General features: G+C 46.5%; 9 protein-coding genes across 9 annotated transcripts; 3 read left to right on the forward strand and 6 right to left on the reverse strand.

Annotated features, from left to right (window-relative positions):
* Positions 1 to 3,375: 3,375 nt before the first annotated feature.
* On the reverse strand, positions 3,376 to 3,861 carry FPOAC1_013272 (uncharacterized protein; the record flags this gene model as incomplete). Its single annotated transcript, XM_044857613.1, has 1 exon — positions 3,376 to 3,861. One exon carries the CDS (start codon positions 3,859 to 3,861, stop codon positions 3,376 to 3,378), a length of 486 nt encoding a protein of 161 aa, XP_044701796.1.
* A 544-nt stretch (positions 3,862 to 4,405) lies between these two features.
* On the reverse strand, positions 4,406 to 5,374 carry FPOAC1_013273 (uncharacterized protein; the record flags this gene model as incomplete). The annotated part of the gene is made up of 1 exon (XM_044857614.1): positions 4,406 to 5,374. The coding sequence occupies one exon, from the start codon at positions 5,372 to 5,374 to the stop codon at positions 4,406 to 4,408; it is 969 nt and encodes a 322-aa protein (XP_044701797.1).
* A 1,075-nt stretch (positions 5,375 to 6,449) lies between these two features.
* On the forward strand, positions 6,450 to 7,937 carry FPOAC1_013274 (uncharacterized protein; the record flags this gene model as incomplete). The annotated part of the gene is made up of 3 exons (XM_044857615.1): positions 6,450 to 6,456; positions 7,200 to 7,648; positions 7,698 to 7,937. 3 exons carry the CDS (start codon positions 6,450 to 6,452, stop codon positions 7,935 to 7,937), a joined length of 696 nt encoding a protein of 231 aa, XP_044701798.1.
* Positions 7,938 to 9,004: 1,067 nt separating this feature from the next.
* On the reverse strand, positions 9,005 to 12,418 carry FPOAC1_013275 (uncharacterized protein; the record flags this gene model as incomplete). Its single annotated transcript, XM_044857616.1, has 3 exons — positions 9,005 to 9,125; positions 10,169 to 10,292; positions 10,981 to 12,418. 3 exons carry the CDS (start codon positions 12,416 to 12,418, stop codon positions 9,005 to 9,007), a joined length of 1,683 nt encoding a protein of 560 aa, XP_044701799.1.
* A 2,608-nt stretch (positions 12,419 to 15,026) lies between these two features.
* FPOAC1_013276 (uncharacterized protein) lies at positions 15,027 to 15,909 on the reverse strand (the record flags this gene model as incomplete). The annotated part of the gene is made up of 2 exons (XM_044857617.1): positions 15,027 to 15,547; positions 15,618 to 15,909. The coding sequence occupies 2 exons, from the start codon at positions 15,907 to 15,909 to the stop codon at positions 15,027 to 15,029; spliced, it is 813 nt and encodes a 270-aa protein (XP_044701800.1).
* Positions 15,910 to 16,937: 1,028 nt separating this feature from the next.
* FPOAC1_013277 (uncharacterized protein) lies at positions 16,938 to 17,633 on the reverse strand (the record flags this gene model as incomplete). The annotated part of the gene is made up of 3 exons (XM_044857618.1): positions 16,938 to 17,179; positions 17,394 to 17,453; positions 17,507 to 17,633. 3 exons carry the CDS (start codon positions 17,631 to 17,633, stop codon positions 16,938 to 16,940), a joined length of 429 nt encoding a protein of 142 aa, XP_044701801.1.
* Positions 17,634 to 19,496: 1,863 nt separating this feature from the next.
* Positions 19,497 to 20,238, reverse strand: FPOAC1_013278 (uncharacterized protein; the record flags this gene model as incomplete). The annotated part of the gene is made up of 3 exons (XM_044857619.1): positions 19,497 to 19,762; positions 19,815 to 20,081; positions 20,133 to 20,238. 3 exons carry the CDS (start codon positions 20,236 to 20,238, stop codon positions 19,497 to 19,499), a joined length of 639 nt encoding a protein of 212 aa, XP_044701802.1.
* A 4,134-nt stretch (positions 20,239 to 24,372) lies between these two features.
* Positions 24,373 to 24,696, forward strand: FPOAC1_013279 (uncharacterized protein; the record flags this gene model as incomplete). Its single annotated transcript, XM_044857620.1, has 2 exons — positions 24,373 to 24,600; positions 24,658 to 24,696. The coding sequence occupies 2 exons, from the start codon at positions 24,373 to 24,375 to the stop codon at positions 24,694 to 24,696; spliced, it is 267 nt and encodes an 88-aa protein (XP_044701803.1).
* A 768-nt stretch (positions 24,697 to 25,464) lies between these two features.
* On the forward strand, positions 25,465 to 26,772 carry FPOAC1_013280 (uncharacterized protein; the record flags this gene model as incomplete). The annotated part of the gene is made up of 1 exon (XM_044857621.1): positions 25,465 to 26,772. One exon carries the CDS (start codon positions 25,465 to 25,467, stop codon positions 26,770 to 26,772), a length of 1,308 nt encoding a protein of 435 aa, XP_044701804.1.
* Between the last annotated feature and the right edge of the window lie 247 nt (positions 26,773 to 27,019).

Raw genomic sequence — 27,019 nt, forward strand, 5'->3', positions numbered from 1 at the left:
GAAATGTCAAGGTGCCTTTTTATTAACCAAGTCTTTTTTGCAACCTTTGGAATTAGAGGCGAAGAAAGTTAGATTGAAGCACGGAAAGGGAAGTTAAGAGAGAATAAAATACTAATTTCAAAAAATCGAAAGATGCAGTGTATGCTTTTATGATATCCGGAACGCCGATAGAGAACGATGATCAAACTAGAAAACCGACAGGTCGAGGGAAACACTTGCGTTGAACGCTCTATGAGACTGCCAAATCACCCATTCGGTCATGCAGAGAACAAGTGCTGAAAGCATATCAGCTTTACAGGGATCGAAGAAATACCTCTATTGTTTCTTTTTCATGAGGTTCCATAAGTATGATCTTTGTCGCTTTGCATCTAGCACGTAGCCTCACATATAATTACACAGCACACAAGAAAGTTTAGATATGGAACTTTACAGCTTTGTTACGCTTCCGAATAGCTATCTGCGTTTTGCAGTGACCGCAGAGACCCACCTTGGTGCTTTCAGGTTTTCAGACAGTGTTGCGAATAATATGGCAATAAAGTAGTATATTGCAATACATACCATATAATATGCCTTTTCTGGTATTGTGATAATATGATATGAAGTCTACGATATTGTGACAATATAATATGAGGATGTCCATATTGGCAATATACCTATTATCTATATTGGGCTGTTAATTCTTGGGTGAATTAGCCCCGTGAAAGCTGCAGAACTCGGCCTTACCCTATATAAGAAGCAGGGATAGCTGGCATTTTATTGGCCATCGTTCACTTCCACGCACTTCTTTGTTGACAATTAGACCTAACACGCGATCACGCATGAAAGAAACGCGTGAGGGAGTGCAGACCATGTTGGGTTGGGCCATCTTCGCCTCTGCTCCCCTCATTTCTTTTTGTTTTTGTTTTTTTTTGTTTTTTTTTGTTTTTTTTTTTCAAAATCACTCGTCGAACTCAACTTTGCAAATCTAACTGCCATGCCTCAACAACGCCTCTCTTTTGCGCAATGGTCACAACGAAGAGGGTCGTCAATTTCTGGCGACCTTCTGGAGTTTTCCAGCCAGCAATCGGATGATCTGGACGTAAGCCAAAAGTCCAAGTGCCTGTCATCTCAACCTCGCACCGTCTCCACAACCTCCTCTACCAAGCCCAGAACATCATGGGTCTTCTCTCATATGCCAGACGAGGAGGTAGAGACGAGATACTACAATCAGCGGACCGGAAAGGAAGAGTGGCGCTGTAAACATTGCGACAAAACCTATGCCTCTTCAGGGGGTACTGCAGCTCCTGCAAAACATCTCATGGACCCTCCTCCTGACGGTCACGGCCTGCCAAAAGGAGCCCCGCGAACAGCGAAGCTACAACTACACGAACTATTATCGAACAAGCTCGTGTTGCGGCAGAAGAAAATCCCCGAAAACGCCGTCGACTCAACGATCAATCCGGAGACTCGATCGAACCTGACCAGCTCGAGGCATTATACGTGAGTTTTATCACGGCCTGCTCTCTCCCATTTCGGCTCGTGGAATGCCCAGAGTTCCGAGCACTCTTGGCCTACATCAATAACGATATCGAGACTTGGCTTCCGGATACGCATGATACCGTCAAGACATGGATTATGCGCCAATATGGATGCCAGAAAGAGAGGGTCAAGCAGCGCATACAGTCGGCAAAGTCAAGAATTCACATCAGCTGCGACCTTTGGACTTCTCCCAATTCTTTGGCCATTTTAGGCGTAGTCGCACACTATGTCACGGAAGACGGTCAGCTGGAACACCATGTTTTGGCGTTGAAAGACATCGACAGTGAGCACGACGGTTCTCATCTCGCTGTGGCCATTTTGAAGGTGGTTGACGAATGGGGCTTTGCTTCCAAGCTTGGATATTTCGTGATGGACAACGCTGGCAATAACGACACCATGATGAGATCCCTTTCGCTTGGTCAGTACAACTCACTATTTCTCCTGACTGGCGGCCCTAACATCCCACAGGCCTCCTACGCCGATATGACATCCAATACGATCCCAAAGTGCACCGACTCCGCTGCCAAGGCCATATCATCAACCTCGCCGCCAAAGCCTTCCTCTTCGTCACCGATAATGAGAAGCTCGAACTCGACGATCCTGGTGTGCATAATGTGACACTAAAACATATTGAAGCGTGGCGGAAAAAGGGGCCTCTTGGCAAGATTCACAACTTCGTCGTTTTCATCCAACGAAGTGTCCAGCGCAGCCAAAAGTTTCTTACTATTAGCCATAACCGTAAGCTCGCACGGGACAACGGCACAAGATGGAGTTCGTGGTATAACATGCTGCGAGTGGCCCTGAACCTCAGAGATGCGATTGGCGGCTATTTCAACAAATGGATGGAATTAGATTGCGCTGGAGACGAGCTCTCTTCAGAGGACTGGATCATCTTGGAGAAAATCAAGTCTTTCTTAGAGAAGCTGAAGATGACGACCAAGGCTCTCGAGTCATCGTTTGCAACACTCGATAACGTCCTCTTGGCTATGGATTTCGTTTTAGAACAATTCGAAGCAGGGAAGGAGGCATATATTGACGATCCGATAATGGCGCCTATATATAACTCTGGCTGGGCCAAGTTGGACAAGTACTACCGGCTCACTGATGAATCGCCTGCCTACGTTGCCGCTATCGTACTCCACCCTTTGCATAAATGGCACTACATACAGGAGAACTGGAAAAAGGAGTGGGTTAAGTCATTAAAGAAGTTGATGGAGACGCTGTGGAATAACTATAAACCCATGGAATCACCTCTTCCTCTCTGCGAGGTCCCATCGACGACCACGAACGAGTTCTTAAACTGGAGGAACAAGCACCTGCAGCCATCGCTCGTCACGGATAAATATGAACGATATTGCAACTCTGAACGGGTTTACGGGTTCACAAGCGCCCTTGCATAGTGGCTAGAGGAGACACAGCAGAAAAACTACCCAAACTTAAGTAAAATGGCGGTAGACATACTGTCAATTCCCGTAATATCTGCAGAGCCGAAGCGGCTCTTCTCCAGGGCCAAGATAACCATTACAGATCGTCGAAATCGGCTTAGTAGTAATGTAGTTGAAGCTCTGGAGTGCCTGAAGTCATGGTTTGGGATACGAGAGCTTCATGGTGATGTACTTTAGCTGCCGCAGTAGAATAACCCAGATCACGTGCAATATATGGGATGTATTGTCATACTGGCAATATATTGGGTTCTTGGCAATACAATACAATATAGGCCAATGTCATATGGCCTAATACAATATGCACCACTTGGCAATACAATAATATTGCGAGGCTTCCATATTGCCAATATATGTATTGTTTATATTATTCGCAACACTGCCCACCCGGTCTCGTCCTACCATGCTCATCGCTTCACGAGAAGCCATTGGAGAAGGCAGAAGTCGTGCCGTCGTAAACCAGCTCCTCAAGAAGCAGCTGGTCTAACCAGGCGCCTTCGTATAAATCCTCTGATCCACTAGGACTGGCGGCGTCCTGAGAAGGAGGTGATGAGTGATTATCTTTCCCATCATGGGGTAGAGGTTCTTTTAGTGACGAAATTGGGTTTTGTTGATCCGTGTTTTGTGCGGATGTGCAGGTTTGAGTTACTGTGGCTGTCTTGAGACTCTCAGCTACTGCTTGTTCTATCATGCCGGCCTCCACACGCTTGCGATCTCTCTCTATTATCTCCCACCGGGCTTTTGCACGAAGGTTTTGGTACTCAGCGAGTTTGTTTCGTGCGTAAGAGCCAGAGGGCGTGAAGAAGCGCCTTGGTGACGAAGGTGAGCTTGATGGTGTCCTGAACAGCTTTGCGGTTGTCTCGTTGTCCTCTTCTTCTTGGGTACCTCCCAGCTGTGGCATTTCTGACGGGAGTTCCGGCCGCTGCTTTACCGCATTCCTCATTGTATCATTCATTGAATTATCTCCTCCATCTCCATTCGGCATGTTCTTCCGCTTCATCGTCTCCTTATCCATCTTCATCCTTGGTGTCCTCAACTTCGCCTTAGGTAAGTGTTGCCTCAAAACCGCCGTGACTGCCTTTGCAAGTTGACAGGATGGAAGGACCAATCTCATTCCTTCTTCGTAAACACATGTTTGCAAGTCAATAGGCCCAAGCTTAACTCAATTAAAATGATAAAGATGAAGATAACGGATTTTCCAAGAATGCAACACGAAAGATGTCCCAGTTATCAAATCCAGAACCAAAGACAACAATCTCCAAACATTTCATTACCCAAACATTGAACAGGACTTCGCCGACCTTCACTGACCGATTTCAGTGATCCATTCCCTTCAGGATAGCATTATCCAGCGGAACACACCCAAGCCATTCTTTCTTGGAAATTAGTTTCACTCAACCCATCGGTTTTCGTGTCACTGACCTGCGTTCTTCCAGCTTTCCCCTTCAGAGATGCTTGGAAAGTTTCGTAGAGCGTGTGTTGTCGTGGTATTCCTCTGTGGTTTCGGAAATTGGTCGCTTTTTGTACCTGGCTTGCAGCCTGGAGATCACCTGATGGCGGAAATCCCTTTCAAAATCTTTATAATTATTCAAAGAATCCTCTAGCTTGTCTTCCAGATATTCAGCAAAAAGCGAAATGTACTGTGCAACAAGTTCTCTGGCCTTGTCGTCAGTTTGAGTGGTATTCCTGTAAATCAAGTCAATCAATTTAGCAAGTGTGCTGAATTTGTCGCTTTCATGATCGAATTGGCGAAGTAGAAAGAACATTGTCCACAAGCAGGTATCTTCCAGTGGTTTTTCAGGCATCTGCATGTGTTGTGCGAAGATGTACAAATTGGCATGACCGATGAGGCATGCTTCACGACAAGCCGGTCTCGCGTTCGTATTCGGATATTCCACTTTGTAGGCACCCTCGGGTCTCTTTTGATAGAACTCCCAGAACGGGTCACACTTGGTCGTGGTATAGGGGCAACTGAGTTTGATCCCATCACGTCGGTAATCCCGCATCTGTGTGATGAACCCTTTAACAGAGTAAGGAAACAGAATTTTAGTGTTTACTGAAGGCTCTGGAGAAGGCAAACCTTCCTGAATTGTGTCGGAAGCTATAGACTCTGTCTCGTCGTTCGTGCCTTCCGAAAAGGTGCCGGAAGCTACAGACTCTGATTCGTCGTTCGTGTCTGCCAAACAGGTGCTGATCGTACCTTCCGGGAAGGTGCTGGGAGATACAGACTCCATCTCTTCGTTCGTGCCACTGGTTTCTGAAGTTGCATCCGGAAAGCTGTCATATTGGCCTGTATGAACGTACTGTAACCATCTTTCTACCATTTCCTTCTTGGTACCAGGTGGGAAGTGGTATTCACATTGCATGGGCTCTTGTTGGGGGTTGCTCATGGCGTCCTCCAATACCTTTGACATACGGGCGGCAAGACACGCCGATATATAGTATTTGTGCTTTCCATCAACAAACAATGTTATCGGCGGACTTTTGTATACGCTGGATAGGTATCACTTGTTAGTCTAATTCTATTTAATGTCGCATCAAGATGAAAACTTACTCAATGTTCGATCCGAAAGTAGAACTTTTAAGTCTGCTAGACATGATAATAGAACTGTTTCAGCAACTGAGTGACCGGCATATAATCTGTGAGGCGCTCTGATTGATGTAAGGAGGATATGTAAATGTAGCGTTCTGGTGCAGATTTTCTGTCAGTGAAGTGTGGACAGGCACCAACTTTAAGTACCTAGCATCCAACGCTTGCGCTCCCCTTTCCACTTAATGCCAATCACTTCCACGCGCTCCTTCCGGCTGTGCCACCTCGCATCCTCAGCCCCTGTTTCACCCATCATGATGTGACAGATCAGGTATTAATCTCGAGTGTGATTACATGTCGCATTCGGCCAGGGATGTACCCCGTAATTGTAAACAGTATTTCATTTGATACAACTTTATTTCTAAAGATATTCTATCCTGTTGGATGATCCGATCCAAATTCTACAAACCGCCAGCGACCAGCCAGCGACCAGGAGAGGTGGAGGGAGAGTGGGATATGTGAAAGACAGACATGTTTGTAGATCATGGCGCAAACCCCGAGCTGTTAGCCATGATCCTGCGTGCGCGCTATGTTACCATGTGACTAACTAAGGTTTATGAAATGCCACTATCTGGTGAGACCTAATCGTATTAACTTTAGAAGCAACACCCTTTGGCCTGGGATAGACTAGTTCTTCTTTCTAGATACACGAAGCCCTTTAGCGAAATTGCGAGCAACATAACTTAGCGGTAAGGCAGAGGCCGAGGTGTTTTCCTGAATGACTTGTCAGCACAACCGACGGCAAGTTGCCTGTTACAGGGATACACATCCATATTCATGCGCCCGCTAGTACCGTCTCTCAATATCATATCCTCGTAGCCAAGATGCAGGGTATACCTCTTTTTCCGCCTTGATTCATCGATAGCCGACTCCGATCCAACCTATGAGAGTTACCAGCCATGACGCGTAGCCTATCCGAGATACTGCCTTGACGATTGGAGATTGCGGTGACACGAGCGGTATAACATCATGATGATAGCTTGTTTCTTTGCTTTCGAAGGCCGGCCGCCACCGGTCACTATTCGTCTGCCATAGCCAATTACATTCTTGCTGACCCTGTGGAAATGACTACGCCACCGTTGGCGTGCTGAGAAGCAGCATGGAGAAAGCCGACTAAGATCCCAGTGCTTACCCCTTTATCTCGGCCAAGCTGCTTAGTCGAAATTTAATCTTAAGTGGCAAATTCAAACTTAAGGCCAACTGCCTGCATCTCGGCTGTGGTAATAACCGTCTATTATTGCGTGTAGCAATTTGTATCAGAGAATTCGATGTAGACCAAGTTACTAACCACATGACGTTTTAGTGTGCAAAGTGGAGGTTGGTGGCGGGATATGTATGGTATATACGATTGTGAACTTCCTCATCCATCTCTTCTTGAATTTTCTCGACTTCCTGCCTGGTTCGGCCTTCATCAGATCATTTGATCTTGCTCAATTGGGAGGAGGGGGTGGAGATTGGTTTGAAAATATAGCCGGACAAAACGAAAGACTACCTATAATTACAGGGCATATCCTTGAACCCGGCCGTGACCTGAAATTAAGGAATTCTTTCACGAATCGAGATAATCGTGAATGTTTACAAAAGTGGTAGCATGCATAAATTAGGCTCGAAATTAGGAAATGATATGTGATACAGCAAAAGGAAAATAGGGGCCGAGGACGCCCAGTGGCACAGCCGGGAGGAGTACGTTGAGAGTAGTCGCGCGAACGACGACACAGAGTCTGTCACGACCGAATCATCCACCCAAGCTCAGTCTATATCCGAGGATGTTGCGGATTATCCAGATACTTCCTTGAGCTCCGCCACGTCCGAAATTTGTGAAGAAATCAACTCTTTGAAGGAGTCAGACGACAAGGAACGGGCCGACTTGACACTCCATCTGGCGAGGCTCCGGTACCTTAAAGGTTTAAACCAGGTTGGCTTCTTCGCCGATATCCGATGGTACCCGGAACATTATCCAACATCTTACTATCTCGATGGCCTTTCTAACTTGGCTGAATGTCTTTGTCTGGCAAATTATCTACAGTTCAAGGAGATGGTGATTACCATTAAGTACTACATTAAACAACTGCTCTGGCATTTTCTACCTAGACCAGAGGTTTTTAAAGAAGTTGTTAAAGCCGCTCATACCATATAAAGAAACGGAGGAGGGTGACGATACCAGGAAAATGTTTGCCGCTTACGTTGGATATCTTTGGGGCGATGAAGCAGCAGTTCTAACGCAGATATTTGAAGAGCACCCAGACTTCCACCGCGACATTCAGAGATTCCTAGAAATGGACTTCCATGCGACCAAAACACCTATTGCCGCGAGTACATTATGCAAGAGAGACTCAGAAGAGTCCTGGGAGCTAACCGGAGGAGGAAAAAGGAGAGGGTGGTACTAGAGGAGGCTTTTAAAAGTACGCACGTTACTGACAAGGGGATTCCAGTATTTATTAAGCAAAACTGATGCTAAATAGAGATAATTTAGGGCTAGCAATATTTAAAGTTAGGCAATCTAAATGGAAGAATCACATTAGAGTTTTAGCGAAAGGCAAAATTGCTAGTCCTTAATATCCTGCTGCTAGGTGTAGACAGCTGTACATTGCTTTTACTAGTGCCGTGACGTTTGTCATGCAATTGAATATTCAAATAGTTACAGACACTTGGCTAGGTCCTTGGGAACCAAACTCCTGCAAAGTTAATGTAAGTGGCTTTTGTCTGGATGGCGATAGACTGTCAGTCAAAATAGAGGAGCTTCGTCCAAAATCAAAGTAAAGTGTGAAAATAAATCCAAATCTCGAGGACCCGTTTCTCGTGATTCTCTCATGTTGCTCAAACCTTCTAGCCTAGTTAGGATGATTTGCAGCTGGGCTTCAGTTTCGGCCGAGCTCGAGACTCTGGGTGACGTTCAGTCATATGAAGTAGTGTCATATCAGGTAGTTCACAGACAGCACATGCCTACCCGGACACCTCAGCCCATCGTACATATGAGTGAGCCAGTGGATAATGAGATAGCCAAAATAGGAATAGATATCACTCTCTTCAGACTCTGCTCCATTTGATTTTGATCTCAAAACGATTCCCCGTTCCTACCCCTAACTTGACTTTATGACCTAACCTTGACCGCACTGCGTCGTTTCAGCACGCGACTGATTGGGAGAAAGATCCAGAGGCGAAGGGCAGCACTCAGCGACTTGCGAGCCACTTTGTTCCAACTGAATATATCTTGTCCATTCCGCGCGCAACGCCGCTTTACACAAAACCCCCAGTAGGTTTCATATAGTTATATGTTCTGGCTCGCGTATACTTTGGTGATGACAACCTTGCGTCTGACAACACATGTCCTCTTTTGAACTGATTCGCCCAACTACGTCATCTATCCTGTTGCTTTCTTCCTTACTTTGAGGGTCACACGCAGACATGAACTTCTTCCAGTCCTGGCAGTCGATAACCCTTCGAGTAAGAGTAACTAATATCGCTTCAATAACTTGAGAGTTTGGAAGAAGTTTTGGTCTTCGCCAGCGGCATTGTCATTGGCATATTCATCGTCTGCAGAGGATGCAAGTGCTGAAGGTTGATGAGCCTTGATGCTGTTAAGATCAGCCGGTCCAATCCACAAGAAAGATCGTGCTAAAAGTTGATCAAATAGCGGGGAAGACTTTACTGCTTCTGGTGATCTGTAATAGAGTCAGAAGGAAACTTCCGGTACTTCCTATTTGAGAGAACACTGACCGACATAAATGGTTGGATACAAATCGATTCAGGACCATTACGAAACCAACCGAGGCAATGTAGACTGCCACCCCTCCAGGCAGCCCAGATGACTCTATAGCCAAGATAGCACCTAGGAAGACAGACTGGGCGTATATTGTGGCTTGAGATTGAACCTTCGTCAACCTGATTCTCTTAGAGGCGAAGATGAGAAACCTGGTGTACAGAAAAGCATGTAGTAGTTTGACGACAGCTCCATGCATCCAAGGATCCTTGCGAATGACCGTGACAACCGCGAGTACCGGTCGTATGATGGCGGGCGCCTGATAAGCCGCCCTTGTAGTTTTATTGCCCCTCAATAACGGCCTGGCAAGCTTCAGGGTTGTCAGAGAGTGGACCAGACACAGGATTGTGTCCACGATATCTGGCAGCGCGGCGTCATCCATGGAATGCAGATAGTATTTGGCCAACTCCGTTATCCCAGACAGTATATGTAGCACCAAGGTCAAAAGCCTATCCCGATGCCAACTGGAACGATAGACCGGCAAACTACGGCGTGTGTGGCAGCAAGAACATATCCTAATACCCTGGATACTATGTGAAAGGCAATCGTCCGTCGATGGTTACAATGAAGACGCATTGTATTATCGCTGCAACACTTGACTGGCAAAGCAATGCTGTCTGTTTCAGAATTCAAGTAATATTGAGCTTAATCTAAACCTGGTTGCATACCGAATTTTATCGAACACAAGTGAAAATGATGTGCATGTGCGCCGAGAAGTTACGCTAAACCGTACCCTCACTTCTGGCGTAAAGGATCCTTCCGGTCCAAAAACAACATGCTTTTTTGAAAAGTCTAGATTGGGCCCTCTGGGTACATGGCTCTACCTCATAAGCAAATGCTCTGTCATAATTTGGCTACCTTATGGGTGAATGAGCAATGTTTGACTCAGCGAGTGAAGGACTCAGCAGCACCGCTACCGCCTGGAGTTCCGGGTCGCGAATCTGGGGTAGTGGAGATGGATCGACAGTACGAGCCATAAGTACTGCGGCTTGCGTCAATGATGTAAGTACATCGAGATAGTTAATAGCTTTCTGTGGCTGGCCAGGGTGTACCCAATGTGGGTCTATACTTAAGCCAGATATGTGAGGCTTTATTTATAAACGAGAGTTATTGTTGGTGAGGAAGGTGCAAGTTCACTACAACATACATCGCTGACGACTATTAAGACTCCTCTTTTCACAATCACATAGGTTGCACGATATGAGAATAGAAATACAAGGTACTCTTGCTGTTAAACATTGAAATTGAAACCCTATATTGTTCTACTGATATAACCCTCAAATAAAGATACTAACGTGGACGTAAAGAGAATTCTGGGAAATAGAAAAAAGATCTGAAGATGAAAGCCACATCAACACTGGGCAATTAAACTCTTATGACATAAGACTGGGCAGCCTTCACGAAAAAAGGAAAACGTCTGATTTGATCATCAAAGGAGTGAAAATGGACCAAGAGAAAAAGCTTCGTCCTTGAGTTTAATGCTGACCCTGGTCAGGATTGTTGAAGTCGCAACATCGAGCTTAGTAATGTAATGCTTGATCTTGCAATCTCTGTGGGTCGTTATCGCCGTTGTGGATTTTAAAACCCTGCCTAGTCATTGCTTTATCAGGAAGCCATTGCTGTTGGGCGACGTGCGAACCGAGGCTGTCTCATTCCATTGAACATTCTACTACTCCCAGGTCGCGGTGGACCGTTTGGTTTCACCCATTGCGGGGTGGTATGGCTGGGGTTTCTCGCTGATGTGTGTTGTGGAGGAGTACCACTTTCTACATCAGGGTCTGCTAGAGGACTCTCCATAGACTGGACGACCTTCGAAGACTGGTATTCATCTGGTGGGATCGTCACTTCTCTAAATCTAGCCACATCGTCGTCAACTGGCGATGGCGACTTCTTGCGATCCTCGACAACAAACGGCTGTCCAGGACGCAGGGCCTGGTAATACTTTCTCTCATACCAGAAAGCCATCTTGAAAAGTCTATAATCCTGGAAGGCATTTTTATTTTCTCGGTCCCTGCGAACAGGATCATCTTTCGTTTTATAGTAATAGTGGTATCCCTCTGGCCGCCGTGCCTGGTACGTTTCACGATCGGATGGATCCTTCGGGTCATAATTGGCGCGCCACCATCCACGGTTCACAAACGTGATTTCTCCGCCACGCCGTCTTCCTATGATGAATATAGGTTGGCGCCATTTGAATTTGTACGGATTTTCTGGATCGAGTCTGGACAAGAAATCACTATGGTTCATCTCTTTACCAGGCGCTGCCACGCCAAGGACGGTTTCCAGATGTTGCCAACTTTCAGGGTTTTGGCTAGCTCGGTACTTCTCATCTGATAGGCAAGGTGCTTGTGCCGCATTGAAATCGTCGCTTTTCATACCTTCAATGCGATAGATGTATCTGTCACCAACTGTATACATATTTATGTACTTGGGGCGTCTCCCTCCCCGCACAAGCGCTATCGTTTGCATGTTTGCTGGGGGTTTTCGGTTACCCGCTAGATCGCCCATAATTTCGTTGTATTCATCGTCTTCATCAGGAGGAGGGGGAGAAGACTGTGGTGTCTGCTGCCCCTGGGGAGACTGTTTGGTTGATGTACCAAAGAAATTGGTCATGTCGTTGTTGTTCGACTTTTGTTTCTTAGAGTTGGGCTCAGCTACGCCTGGGCTAAAACTCCTATATTCACGAGCTGCATTCGTATCTCCAGGTATCTTTACACCACGTTTGGTGGGCCCGTCTAGAATAAAATGGTTTTCATCAGATGAAGTACCGCCGTTCTGTCCAAATGAATTATTGCCGTTCTGTCCAGATGAAGTACCGCCATTCTGTCCAGATGAATCATCGCCGTTGAGTCCAAAAAAAGTACCGCCGTTCTGTCCAGGTGGAGTACCACTGGTCTGTCCAGATGGAGTACCATCGTTCTGTCCAGGTGGAGTACCATCGTTCTGTCCAGGTGGAGTACCACTGGTCTGTCCAGATGAATTGTCATCTGCCTGGGAAGAGGGGCTTTCGCTCTGTTCGTTTACTCTATTTCCTGCTTCTTGGGTATCACCCATCGGCAAATCTTCAACTGGCGATTCTACCTTGACGTTATTTTGCACAGAAGTCATGTTCACGATATTATACAAAGATGTCTGTGTCAAATTCTGAGATACTTGGGCATCCTACACAGCTTATATACATAGAGGGGTCTTACAATAATCACACAAGAGTGCCATTTCGGCCGAAAGAGAACAAATTTGACAATAACTACTTTGATCATGCCATCAATATCACGACTAAGCAAGTCAGTCTTGCAGGTCAAATTCATCCGCAACAACATAGTTATTGCCTTTCATGGCCTTCATTCGTCACTGAAGCAACAAAGTGTCCGCTGGCGGTCAAGCCTGTATGGGACGGCAACTTTTACATTGCTCAACTCACGGTCCCAGTTCAGTTGTTGCTACCCTTGCAGTCCTTGGGCTCTAATTTCGGCCGCTAGCCTATTTTTCATTAAATGTAAGATAAGCTTTCGCTCACAGATCATGGCAGTGGCTCATGCAGCTTTTACAGTATGTAAAGCTAGAAATGTCGGGAACATGGCTAAGCATGCACCAGTCTCCACGAAGGCTGATTATCGACTCCAATAGGCAGATGTTATCATCCCTCTGCGACCAGAGAAGGCCTTAGTGAAAGGAAGATATTGACCTACGCTATCAATTGTTTATCCATAATGACTTCACCGAGAGCAAGGAGTTGCGCTCCGATCTGGCCTTTCTTTTGCAAGACTCATTCTGAGCATGTCTATATGTACCGTAACCAGACGATCTCTACCATTTAGAAGCTATTATTGGTAAGGTTTGGATGATAGTATGTGATAATGACAAACATTCCAAGTAGACAGTGTCAACCATCACGGCTTTTGCAGTGCTCTGTGCACTGTCGTAAGCCACAAGTGCTACGGGTCAGTCAGTTCGCGAAAGCTTATCTTAGATTCAATGAAAATAGGCTAGTGGCCTCTAATTTCGGCCGGGAATATATGAACCTATCTTCATAGTAAATTTGGGACATCAGTCACAGCTGTCACCTGATAATGTGTACACGATTTTCTTGCCTTCCATGGAGCATATTTGCTTTGACCTCAAATATGTGTCAAAAAATGTTGGAGAAAGGCTCGGTGATCTAGATTGGAACAATACAGCGGTAGGATGGATGCTGAACGAAACCATTAGTGCATGGTCTATCCATAGCCGGTATAGCTTCCATATGATAAAGTGATAAAGTATTGAGCATTTGCACCTTCCGTTCCAAAACAAAATGCTCTTTGTAAAGTCTAGGGTGGGGTCGTTACGGTACATGTCCCTACCTCATAAGCAGTCATTTTGTCACAACTTGGCCGCGTATAAGCAACTTCTGGCTGACGGAATGAGATACTCAGAAGAACCACCGCTACCTAGAGGTTTGGGTCATAAATCCGGGGAAGTGGGGACAATGTGACAATGTGAGTCGTGAGTACTATCGCTGAAGTCCGTCAGGGAAGTCCACAAATTTGCGGGCCATCAGTCATTTGTCGAAGCGTGCACAGTGTGCATATATACCTGTCACGAGAGATGGAGGCTCTTCTTAATTAACGGGAGTTATTGTCGGAGAGGAAGGTGCAAGTGCTTAATACTGCAAGCATTGGGATCGTACGCAACACCAAGACCAGGAAATAGTACGACCTGCAACATTCTCGCGTCTATTTTGGCTTGCACATGGTGTTAGCACCATCTTTATTTCTTTATTTCTTTCATTTCTCTTTTCAGTTCCACTGATTCAAAAGACGCTCATACGGCCTGTTCTCTCGCTTTCTAGTCTTTTTTCTTTGTTTTCTTCCGTTTCTAAACGTGACAATAAACTATACAGATACTCATGAATAATGATGTCTTTCAAATGCTTTGGCCGGCCTCACTCAGCACATGGACCCCGCTGCCTACGAGAACGTGATGAAAAAGAAATCATCCTGCCATCCATTGAGCGAGACTCTCGATGTTATCAATGGCCAAAATTTGGAATCAAAGTATGGTCTAGCAAACTCATTTCTCGGCTGTACCCAAGGGAGGTTAATCAAGATTTCGAGCGGTCTTTGGCGCCCTCGCCAGGTTTGCCTTCAGGCCCAGAGTCACATACTGAGCACTACGAAACAAATCGTCTCCGTAGTAGGAGTGTCTCTGGATAGAGCGAAACCTCTTCTTCCTATCCTTCTACACCTGACACGAAGCCGAAGAGTTACCCCATGACTTGTGCTTTGTAGGTTCAAGCTCCTCAACTCGATCAGAAGGAGTGACGTGATGTGGCCCAAGACTATTCATTATCATTATTACCTTATCTTCTTTGGAAGGGGACTACGACAGGAGGAGAAAAATATTTCGAAAACATAGTGCATGAGCATAGATTGAAATAGTAAACCTAGTATCGTAAACCTGTGTACATACATACGAGTGTGCCTTCAAAAGCGAAACGTTGATTCCCCCTTAGCCACTGGTCAGTTTGGTTATGTATGCCATCTTTTACGATGTTTATTCCAATCAAGATTTCCTATAGCTAATCCATTATGGTCAGTACAACCAGAAAAGCCCTTTCATATTCCTTGCCACTGCTTCAATGCTCCTTGTAGGGTGAGAGAGGAAGCCACAACTCTTCGATATTGTGGATGATAATCATTTGAACCAGGATAGTAATCTCGATTACCGGTACCTTTTAGAGTTTTGAGTTGTATTTGCCACCGCTGGGCTGGACGAAGCAAAATAAGCCATTGGTAAAGTCATTCCACTTTTCTTCGGACACAATCGGCGCCGTTATATAATCGTCGACTGGATCACGATGAAGTGACTCTGACCTAATTTGAGCTAGGGTTGATTCGTATTGCTCGTCTAGCAGGGGGTCTCCACATCTCGCTTTGCCCATGCTTTGGGCTGACAAATAGATCAAAGGCTTGCTCGCAGATAGACGTTCATACAGTTCCAGTACGTCCGAAGAAATCCCTGCCTGCTGGGCGGCTTCGTAAGCCATGCGGTGACCGATGGCTTCGACCAGCGGTCGGCATAACGGAAGAACATGTTGATTGAAAGCTTGGCTCCGATGCTGTCTGTATCCTCCAACCTCCGTGAGACGTGATTGGATGTCGTTCATCAAGCCCTGCTCCTGCTGCGCCAGGAGCGTTAAGGCATTCTGGCATGTTGGAAGCTTCAGTTTGCCGCCAAGGAGCTCAGACACCAAACCTAAAATGTTTCAGTCAGCAAGGCACCGCCAGGCTCTGTCTTAGCAGCGAGTGAAGATTTAGGTACGTACGGATGCATAGCACCAGCGTGTCGCCTTCGGCTATGGAGTTCCCTTGGAAAGTCAAGTCCAGTTCACTGATCTGGTTGAAGGCAAAAAGTCCTTGCCAACCGCACCTTTCTGTGAGGTCCCTCAAGACCCGCGATGCTTTGATCACTGTTGCCTTGAAGATGGTGGCACGCGCATGTTGCTCCGGGCGGGCAGGGTTGGAGCACATTCCCACAGTCCAGTGCGCAAAGGCCGTCAGAACCTTCACCTGGACCCATCCTTCGACGATAGGGCGTTGCTGGGTGCTGAAATTCATAGATGCGTATTGTTGTACAATAGTTGTATGTTGTGAGGTAGTGTTGTACAACTTTACAACAGTTGTACAACAATAAGGTCACGTGCAACGACAAAACGGGTAGAATTAAGATGCCATGGCTCTATATCTTCGTCTATAACATTTTAGTCATCTTGTAAGACTTCCGAACCCTTCCAATTTGAGTCTTGTTCTTCTCAAGAAACTCCACACGAAAGAAGCTGTAGAAGTCCCAGCCCAGCCGCTCGATGGCTGATAATTGAGCAGATGTTGAATTAATAGGCGATGAGCTAGCCATAGTCGAGATTCTCGGAATAAGTGCTTAAGCATATGACACACTAATGGTGCCTAAAGCGTCTAGGATTTGCAGTGAGATTCATAGAATCAAAAACAATAAAGACAGGGCAGCTCGGCCATAGCATTGATTGAAAAGTCATCACTCGCATGTGGAAAACATCGAATCGAAGAAACCTCTTAACTTCTATCTATGAGGGACTGGGAGCTGGCTTCCTGTAGCTATGTTTCGTCATAAGCAGCATTGATGGTCTTTAGGCAGCCGTATGCTGCCTTGCGCTAGTTGTGATGTGGCGTTCGTGCTGTCCGTGAAACTATTCACGACAGTTATCCTTGGCCGTGAAAGAGCTTATCCGAGGAGTAAAGAGAACATAAACTTATATGTCTGTCTGCTAACGGTGGGCGCCTAAGATCCATAAACGTGCCACGGGCCGTAGCCATCAGTGAGGTCGCTTACTACTCAGCCGGTGGCGGATAGGTAGCTTCACGGCGTAACAAGGCCATCGTGACACGTCACGTTTCTGGTGTATACCTACGATAAAACCAATATCTGATTAGCTAACACTACCAACTTGACCAATTATATGAAGCGCTTTATTGTTGCACAACAGTTGTTTGGGAAGTCCGGTTGTGTTGTACAGCTTCAACAAAAGTAGTGTTGTACAACTATACAACAGTTGTACTCATATAACAACACTACAATACGCATGTATGCTGAAATTGATGATTGGCATAGTTTAATGTCCATCTGGTGACAGGATAGTCCTTCGTTCGCTGTAGAGAGCAGCGATGCGCGTTCCCACACGCATGGCAGATATGCCCATGATCGAGAGCGACAACGTTCCAACAGCAACCCGCCAAATCTGACGCAGAAACTCGGCACGCTCATGCTTTGGTTTGGAAGTAGAACCGAGAAGAGCACTTGGTGGTAGCTGAACATGATGAAACGTAGTGATTGCATGATCCAGCGGTTTGGTACCTGGTCTTGAAAGTAATATTCGCGACGAAACCCCAGGACGCATCGCACCCGCATCGCTAAGAAAGACAACGAATGGCTTTACCCCTTGGCTCTTTCCGTGAACTATCAAGCGAGCAAAAACTATTGCAACCCGTGGTATGCCACAGTACGGTGTCGGGGGGGCATTGCCTTTGATGCTGCTTTGTTTGGGGTGTGCAGGTCGAAGGAATCTTACTGTCGAAATGAAAATCCCAAAACTTCTCAGTAAGGGCTTCGATGTCATGCAAACTCATGCCTAACGCGAATTAGACTTGGTCGATTTCACTCTCGAAAATATCATATACGCACCGCTATGCTGGCACATCAGCTTGGCTCTCTCATAATGCAGCGCCACCTCCTCTTCCTTCGCCGGGGGAACAAGATCATTGTGGCTTTGCCAGACCTCGTGATCGAGGATTGCCTTGGTTTGAAACATCGATTATCAGGTTATAACAGCCACCCGATGATTTGAAAACTGATGGAAGACCCCGAATCCGCCTCAACAGATTCCTCGCTGGTATGGTTCATGCAGAGTTTGCCAATGAGACTTGAGCGACTTGATCTTGTTATGATATAACAATCTTTACCGGCTTTCTAGGAAGCTAGCAAATCTTACGAAGTTTATGAGACTCTTAGATGATACGCTAAACTACCGCCCGGTGGATAGTTGGACGGAAGCGCCATCCAAAATGGGTAGCACCAGTCCGATACTGAACAATATTGAATTGAGATGCGATAATTGATGTCAAGGCTACTTGCAACGGCTTCGGCAGCCTAAATGATGGCGCCAAGTCATTTTTAAGACGCAATTTTAGGCTCACTAGACCTTTTTGAGCTTGCACGATGGTCAGGCTGACGGTGTTAAAGGCCACAAGTGGTCATTCTTGTTCAGGGTAATGGCTGTCGTTGCAAGGAGACGGGGCAAGCCAGTGCAATGTCGGCATAACCTATACATACCGAACTCAGCCACATTAGCCACAGAGTACCCGCTGTTGATTTTGTTCATCACTGTATTCGAGTCAGGCGTTTCAAGTCACTATCGTTGACCTGAGGCTAGTGGATGCTTCATCCATTATTGATTGGGATGCAGACTAGCGTCAGCCTGTCAATATTTAGCGGTGTTTGGAGACAAAAATGAAGCATGTCCAGGATGAACTGTTTCGTACAAAACAGGACACGTCCCTGACTGGCTATCGCCCGACGTGTCTGTCTTTCAGCATTCATTGTGTGATGTTGACTTCGAAAAGACTGGCGTGTGACGTTTTGTGCCTTAGCAAACTCAAACTGTATGCTGTAGCATGCGGCCGTCTAGGGCTCACTGTGTCGCGTCGTGTAGATACAAATAAAGAATTGTCGCCATCTGTGGTTCCTGAGAATTGGTTGAAAGTTCTTTGCCTGGCAGACGTGCACATGTGTTTGATTTTCCAATCATGAATACAATCTCATTCAAACTGCGCGACTGCTCGCAATATTGCCGAAGCGTGAATAATCAAGCCGATAGGGACCCTTATATTCCATATCTACCTTCGTCAAGAAAGCTGCCCACCGGTTTGATCGCAGGACTGAACACTGAAGAGGACTGCAGTTCAGGTGCGGGAAGCCATCACTCATGGTTCCTCAGGGCCAACAGCTGTCTGATAGAATGGATCTGTCCTGATTGTGAAGGTCCAGAGCAAGGCATGTTTTTCGAATGCCACTACTGTAGACGTGTGAAATGTAGGCGATGCGTGTAAACCGAACCTTTGCACAGGTTCAGGGAACCTATATGCGAAACCTTTTCTTCTACGCATATGTTTCTTTCCGTTCTCATTCACCGCAGTGGCGATAGTAAGCTTTTACCGAAGTCGGTCGTCGAAACGCCGATAGTTCCTTCTTAAAGATCCGAGGAAAGTCTTCCGGTTTTCCTTTGATCGCAAACTAATGATCTCCCTTCTCTAATTCTCTTCAAACCCGGCGCTAGGGTCGAAAACGATCACTCTTCGCTTTTGTGTTCTCTTGGTTTGGGGATGCGAGCCTAAAAAGGAAATTGAACTAAATGTCGCTGTCCGTGGCGAATATTGTATTGAAAATTCCAATAGGACACGATATCTTAACAATGAGCTGTCAGCTGGCTTCACCAGACTTACCGGTAGCAGCCTGCCAAGGTAAAGGAAGCACAATTATCCATAACTACTGTATTGAAGATAAACCTTTTCTATCACTGCCATAGGGTAGGGTGGAAATCGATGCCCCATTTCATCCTCGCTATCCCCCATGAGTATGCACATACAAGCCATCTTGAGTCTGCAGTTTCCCTTCGCTAGAACAGTTGAGCTTGATCTTTCGGAAACATGCTGATATTGACTGTTCTAATGTAGTCCTGGCGAATGTCGGAGACCGTCGCGTTCAGCTGATCTATAGCTTCCAATAGCTTGTAGAAGAAATCTCTGTGATATGTGGCGTCCTCTCGCTGCTTTTGGGTTTCTTGCATGAGACGTTCGTTTTCTTGTTCCAGAGTCCAGATGTTTTCCTGCAGCTGCATTCGAGTGATTGCGTCGTAGGCTGCACTCGTCTCCATCATAGAAACTTGATGTCCTAGTAAAGCTACGTCTTCACTCGTTCCGCCCCGTTCCGTTACATCCGCATCGAATGTTGGTATGCCGTATGGCGGTGGGCTTCCCCGAACGCAGGTGGCCACCAGCGAAATCACCTTTGCTGAATGTGATGGCGTGAAAGCTTCTCCCGACTTCTCTGCAAAGCTTCTGGTATGCTTCAGGTTCGTGGTCTTCAAGTTCCCTGGAAAACAGATGTGCTACTTCTTTCGTATAGGTCCAAGTGTAGGCATCGCTCTGCTTCATCACCAAGCGTACATCGCCAGGTTCTAATTTGATACCGGTCCTCCTCTCTACTCTTTGTTAGGGGACACGAGTTCGGTTATCGTGGGTCATATACTCACCAATATGTGCTGTAAGCTTGTCCCTGCATCTTCGTAAAAGCAACCTGTCCTTGCTTGTATCTCTGGCGACACCATCGACTGCTTGGTATGAACCGAGTTGCTGCATATTCGATGCTGTTGACTAGATCTTGGAGATGTGCGATGGGGTGATTCTGATCGCTTTGTATCCCTTTTCACTGTCTAGTGTATTCAAAGCGCATCTGATGGAAAGTGTCGTGGTTTTCAATTCTTCAAATCGCATATCGCAAGTAATTTCACCTCAGATGGATGCAAAAGGGACTTCATGGACTGGAGTCCGAACATAGCGGTTTGCTTTACGTTTCAAATACGCCAAAGATAAACTACTACAAAGTCTAAGAATGAAATCGCTCTCACGTCGAGGAGACCTTTCTTGGCTGAAAGAATATACTGCAACTTTTTCTGGCCAGGCAAGGTGCTCGATTGTTATGATCTACTATCCATGACAGGGCCATTGGTGGCCATTTTCAAACTCTGGGCTCATACGGCGCCGTAACGCTGATTTCTCGTCTCTGCAGTAGCAAGAGCCTGCTTATGGCCCTATTCTGTGTGTCTTGCACGCCATGCATCCAATCAACCGTACTCTTCAGAACTTCTAGCTCCCTGCACAATTCTTTCATTTTTTCCTGCATGTCAAAATTTGAGTCGAATGAGTCGTATGTGGGAGAGACGTCCAATGCGGGCTCGTATCCACTAGAAGTGGATTCAAGCTGCTGAATGTCCGGAATGGGATCAGTTTCAGGACAGGGAGTAAAGGGACGCTCATGGCTCGGTGGAGTGTAATAGTCAGGCAGGTCCTGCCCATGATCAATTGTCCATTTCTCGCTCTCCGATTCAAGGCCTTGGAGTTGAAATGGTTGCGGAAGCGGTGACGTCATTTTCACATCCGACGGGTGCGACATGTGGAAAGAACAAGACAAGGTCGCAGTCTTTCCGGGCGTTCCAAGCATACTTATAGTTATACCTGCAACGTTATTGCAAACTCCCAATGATCAGTCCTTTGAACTCCTTGACGCCTCGATTTGATCGCTCTCTGAAAATCCGTTTTTGGCTCAGACGGAAACGGGTACAGGAAGGATAAGGGGTGCGAGATACGCTACTATCATAGCCCTTGCACCATATTCAATCAATCAGACTCCCACCAAGACGTGAAACTAAGGTGTCCGGGCCACAATAGAAATAGAAAAGGGTGCGTCGAGTGCCTCCGTGGTAATTTCAGACTATATTACTCCTATGTACTGTAGTGTAGCCCGTTTGTCTGACTTTCCTCAAAACCGCAGCCACTTGTGGTCACTCCTTTTACTGTACCTATGGCGAATTCAAGCCTTGAATCTCTCCTCACAGTACTGTAACCGTGTCTACCATGTTCGTAATAGGCTGCCGTGTTCTCGACTTTGTCGAGTCGCTATGAACCAGATCAAAATCGTGTTGTCGCCTCCAAAACTTGTTGTTACGACATTGACACGTACTGCTCCAGATAGCGGAGCATCTAAAGACAAAAAGAAATGATCAGCCTCACAAGGCACACTTGGTCGTTGTAACGAAATAAAGACGCTGATACCTTTTGAGGGCATTTCTTGCATAAAAAGTCCATCTTCTGCTTGGTTTTGTGGCCTCCGGGCCAGGTAACGTAAATCATCAAGTCTTCTATGCTGTCTCCCTGACAGCCATCGATGTGAAAACTTTCGTTCTCCCACGTGCCCCGAGGAGGCTCCCACGTCGACTTCGGTGTGCGGCTTGGGCAGGCAAGGCGATAACTCTCACTCCTCTTGCCTGGTTTGATGCTGGGATTAGTGCCTGTCGGACTTGGTCGCTTGTTCGCAGACTTTCTAGCTCTTTTCCGCCGCTTGGCGAGGCTTGCAAAATAATTCTCCACCAACGCGTCGCCTCCGATTCTGTCCCCAATAGTCAGCCCAGTGGGTAAACGGCATGAGAACCAGGTAACTGACTCAAGATTCTCCTGGGGTTCCCATGTCCATTCCTTTCTGCTCTCGTGTCCCTGCCATTTGATATGGAAGTATGTGCATCCCTTTGGCCCATTAGTATCATGTGTGCAGAGGTCGTTGGAGATGTGAATGTTTTGAGTACAGGTATTTCTCTGACGTTCATTGTCTTCTAAATGTATGAGAGGGGGGAAGTGGACAAGTCCATTGAGAAGAAGTTTTTAGTGGCACGGTAAGCGCGAAAGTTGGGGAAAGGGGTAGCCGATCGAATAGAATCATCCTTCCTACCTTTTCATCATCGAAGTAGTGATCCTGGATGGAATCTACCAAGTATCTTATTGAAGTCAATATGTATCTCACGGCCCCAACCGCAGGCTGTGGGAGAGGTGGGTGTTGTGTTATTGCCACTCACATGCCATTATTCTCCTGGCCGTCCCCTTTAGCTATGGTCATGACACACCAGGATTGGAGATATGCGCACACGATGCTAAGCGGTCTGTACACTGATTTGGCACTGGACGAATTGAGAGATTTGCGTGGATACCTGTTGCAGAGCTGAGGGTGTAGTCAAAACAGTAAAAGAAGTAGACACTGCAATTGAATAGGAAGTGGGCAGAATGAGGATATTCCTCTTTTTTGGACTAAACCGAGACGTAGGTGCAGGGAAAACAAGGGTGGACCAGACGACAAAGGCCCAGTTCTGGAACGGATGTCTGCCGACGCTTGACAGGCACAAGGGCCTGAAGCAGACCTTCAACCGTAAAGTAGTACCCACTGACAAGGAAGTCAAGGGTTGTAGGGCCATTTCAGCCGCCTTTAAATTTCACTCCCTCTCGGCATCGCGCCATCCAGCTTCAGACCTCGTTCTTGATGAAATGATAATGGCGAGAATACATAAACGGCGGCTCCCGTGCTGCGTCCTTTCCTAGAAATACCTTGATGGTGATTCTTTCTGAACAAATAATTTTGTAGTCACCTTTTAGTCGCCGACCCCGTTTCCGCCATTAATCAATTTCTAAGTATGAATCTTAAAATTGTCTCATCGACCTTTGTACTCTTACAAGTCACCACGGCACTACCAATCACTTTGTACGAGCAACGTTGGCCAGCAACTAGAATGGTAACAAGGGTCGAAGATACGTGTGCCCAGGAAACAAATTTCCTGGGAGGCGTTTCCGACGCACTCAAGACTGTTGCCTGTATTTTGCGTGATTATTCCTTTTGAGTTAGACGTCTTGGACAGCTTACCAGGGGACATGTAGAAAAGGTGGTGGTGGGGGAAAGAATACGGAGCGGGAAAGATAAGGAAAGTACGGTAAATCGACATTTGTCGAATAAGGAATTGTATGACACAGTCTGTCTAAGGGGGAAAACACGTCTGTTACAGAGGAGCCTCTTTCTAGCTGTCATAGTTTTTTGGGATACGATTTGGCACCTTCCTGAGGTTAAAGTACCGTACAGTGTCCCGTTTCTCAGGTGCCTTTGCGAGATTGCAGAGTTTAAGATGGATTACCGGCGACAGGGCACGCCACCCGCATTACAACTATAGAAAATCAAAGTTCGGACGCAGTGTTTCAAGCCTAAAACTACCGTTTGGGGTGTCATATTGGATCCCCACCTTCCAGTCATTGAAAAACTTGCACAAAAGAGACAAGGTTATTACGATGACTTCGGTTCGATCAAACCAAGAAGCAGGTAAGGCCGATTACGATAACCAGGTAACACAATAGAAGTGATGGCATCCTAGCAAGCTATTACTAGTAACTAACAAGACCCAAGGATCTACAGGGTGGTGCGGGTCCAGCGTCAGTAGTTTCTTATTTTAGTTTTAATGGAAGTACCCCAAAACGGACTAAGCGTGGCGCATGCCATGTACACAGCCAGAGTCGAAATCGACCCCGCCAGGTATCAGACATAACAGAGTCCAGTTATTTCGGCGTCCGGGCTTCAAAGATCCGTAGTATAATCGACTTACAACTACTCCCTTTTCATAAGAGCCAGCTCGAACTATCCGCATCATTTCTTCCGGTCATGCATGGAGTTCAAATTCACTTGGGATCACTGATACCCATCTAAATGCTGTTAGTGAGTACGAAGGGCAGGGATCATCCCATCGTCGGCAGTACGCGGGGCATGCGCCACGTTTAGTCCATTTTGGGGCACTCTCAATAAAACTACAATAACAAGTTACTGACGCTGAACTCGCACCACTCTGTATCATTTCGTGTTTGAAAAGCTGTTTTGGAAATTCACTTCAATCTGGGTGCTTTTCGGTCACCATGAGAACTCGATCGCAGCGGAACCCTTCCACCAGTCTCGGCACCGCTAACACTAAAAGCCATTCAGCTCGAGCAGATTCATTGCCCAGCGTGGAGTGGGATCGTGCTGATGTGGATCACATGGAATTTGATGTGTCGACGAGCACGTATTACGTTTTTCTAAGATGGCCGAATGGGGATGTGTCTGAACATTCCAGAGAGGAAGCTTACGCAAAGTGTCCACAGCAGGTCAGTCAAGGCAAACCATCGTGGCATCCGGTGATTACGGTCTAATGGCTTCACAAGATGCTTCGATTCTATATAAGACATATCAAGCTAGTTTGAAAAAACGGATAGCCCTACACGACCATGAATAGAAAAGCCTCAACTACGTGTGGCCGGGTGAGGAGTAGGTGAAATATCTTGTCAAGAATCGTGCCCCATTTTTCAATAATATGGGGGTGTGGTGGTCTGGGGTAGCCACAACATGGAAGAATACTAGGCATTATTGCACCAAGTCTTTTTACTACACTCCTGATGCTAGGGCTTGGTTAGCATAACAAGAACGTTTTAAAACTTGAACAACCTGAGATTATCAATCACTCAACCGAGACTTATTTTGGCCAAGGCCTCGCTGCGTTCACGTATTTTAAATGTCATTCGAACAAAAGGATAGAAAAGGCATTTAGACGCTCAATTCGAAAGTTACGAGAATATCAACATTCTGACGACAAACATGCTATGTAGCGAGCGAATCTTGAAGATTAACGTCCTGTTTGGGGTTTTCTGGTCTATACTGGGATTGATCGTACAACCATAATCGTACGTGTCTATTTTGAATAAATGTTTGGTAATTGAAACCTTTGTCTACATCGCACTCTCTTTGTTCTCGGGTGTGACATGGATATCTTCATGCGTTGGCTGTCTCCATTCCCAAAGTTCGCAGCAGTTACGTGCAGCTTCTAGAATTTCCGAACAAGAAAAGAAGAAAAGAAGAAGAAGAAGAAGAAGAAGAAGAAGAAGAAGAAAACAGATCTTCGGTAGGTCAGCTACGAGGAGGCGCGGGGTAGCTGATCTGACATGATTTCCTTATTACCGTCGGAGCTTATTTGCATGATCACCGAGTTATGCTCTCTCGGTGCCCAGGCCTCACTAGCCCGGTCGTGTCGCGTGCTCTACGACATTTGCAAACCCATACTTTACAGAAACGACGTGATCAACCACAGATCCTCATCCGTCTTTTACTCTATCGTCTACTGCCGAGACCGGCGCGATGCGCTGAGGATCCTTGAGGCGGCGAAGGAGGGTGGAGCTGCCTTTACAAAATGTCAAGATGCTCAAAAATGGCATCCACTATCCTTTCACCGCATCGACGCAACTCTCTATTCGCCACTTCATCTAGCAGCACGGAGAGGGCTGGACGATATTGTCGCCTATCTTATCAACCATGGTCTTGATATCGACGACAAAGAGGGTATAGACCTCTCCAGGAGAACACCGCTTATGGAAGCCATCCTCAATCACCAGGAACTGACAGCCGTGCTCATAGTCCGGCGAGGTGCTTCGAGAGGCTTGCGTCCTCCCGACTTGGAAGCATTCCAAGCCGCTATACGAGAAGGCATGACATACCTGTTAAGAGTCATGGTGGAGCGGAATGCATTAGATGTCAATTCTGAAATTGGATACGGATGTACTCCACTGGCGTTAGCTGTCTGTCACAGGAAAGGGCCGGTGATGGCAGCTTTACTGGAACTTGGCGCCCATGCACTACCTGCGATGCGGAGGTTTTGCAGTGACAACGCCTTCCTTTCTATCCTCTGGATGCTGGACTCAGCCTCATCGCATTTGTTGAAATCATTAGAGCTCGGCGGGATGCTGGAGCTTGCATTTTCGATTGCCACAGAGCGGGTGTCTTCAGTACAGACTAACCGGCAAGTCGTTGCGCTGGAGAGACTTCTGAAATTGCTTTACCGAGATGGACAAATGAATGGCAATACCGTATCACTCCCTGCCAGGGATTTTAGCGATTTCCTAGACGCTCTCCTTCAGATGGTGTTGTCAATCGATTACACAGATACACGCCTCGCCGGCCTGTTCCACAGCTGGGGTGCGACGATCCAGACAGGAGTATATCTTCGCTTAAACAAGGTCCTACGTTCTTCAGTCTTCGAGGAGAACATCCGGCTTTGCCTCCGTCGCCATCCTGGACTGCTGCACTGTTTCGACTTTGTACACAGTCATTCTTTGCACTGCCCAGCCTTGGCAGGACGCTGGGCAGTAAGGTACTTTCTTGATCACGTCCCTGGCTATATGCTATGGCTGATTCAGGAATTGAAACAACAAGGCTTTCCTTTGGATCGGCATGGCGTGGAGCAGCTGGACCTTTCCAAGTTCAAAGAAGACGGAAGCATACCAGGATAGAAGAACTAAGCCTGTCTTTGGCCATTGAGCTTGAGGTCTTTCCAGTGGTTCCTACAATGTTCCCTGTGGCGTACTAAATAGGTCAAGCTCGATCATCATGTCATAAGAACAGCAGTCAAGGTACAGAATCCTGCTTTCTGTTAGAGGACCTTGCAATATGTACCTATAGGTTAGGATCTCCATGGGATTTGTAAGGATGGCATGCTGAATTAAACCGATTACAGTTTAACGTGGTAAAACCTCATGA

This window comes from Fusarium poae (genome assembly GCF_019609905.1).
Source record: "Fusarium poae strain DAOMC 252244 chromosome Unknown contig_1, whole genome shotgun sequence".
Taxonomy (NCBI): domain Eukaryota; kingdom Fungi; phylum Ascomycota; class Sordariomycetes; order Hypocreales; family Nectriaceae; genus Fusarium; species Fusarium poae.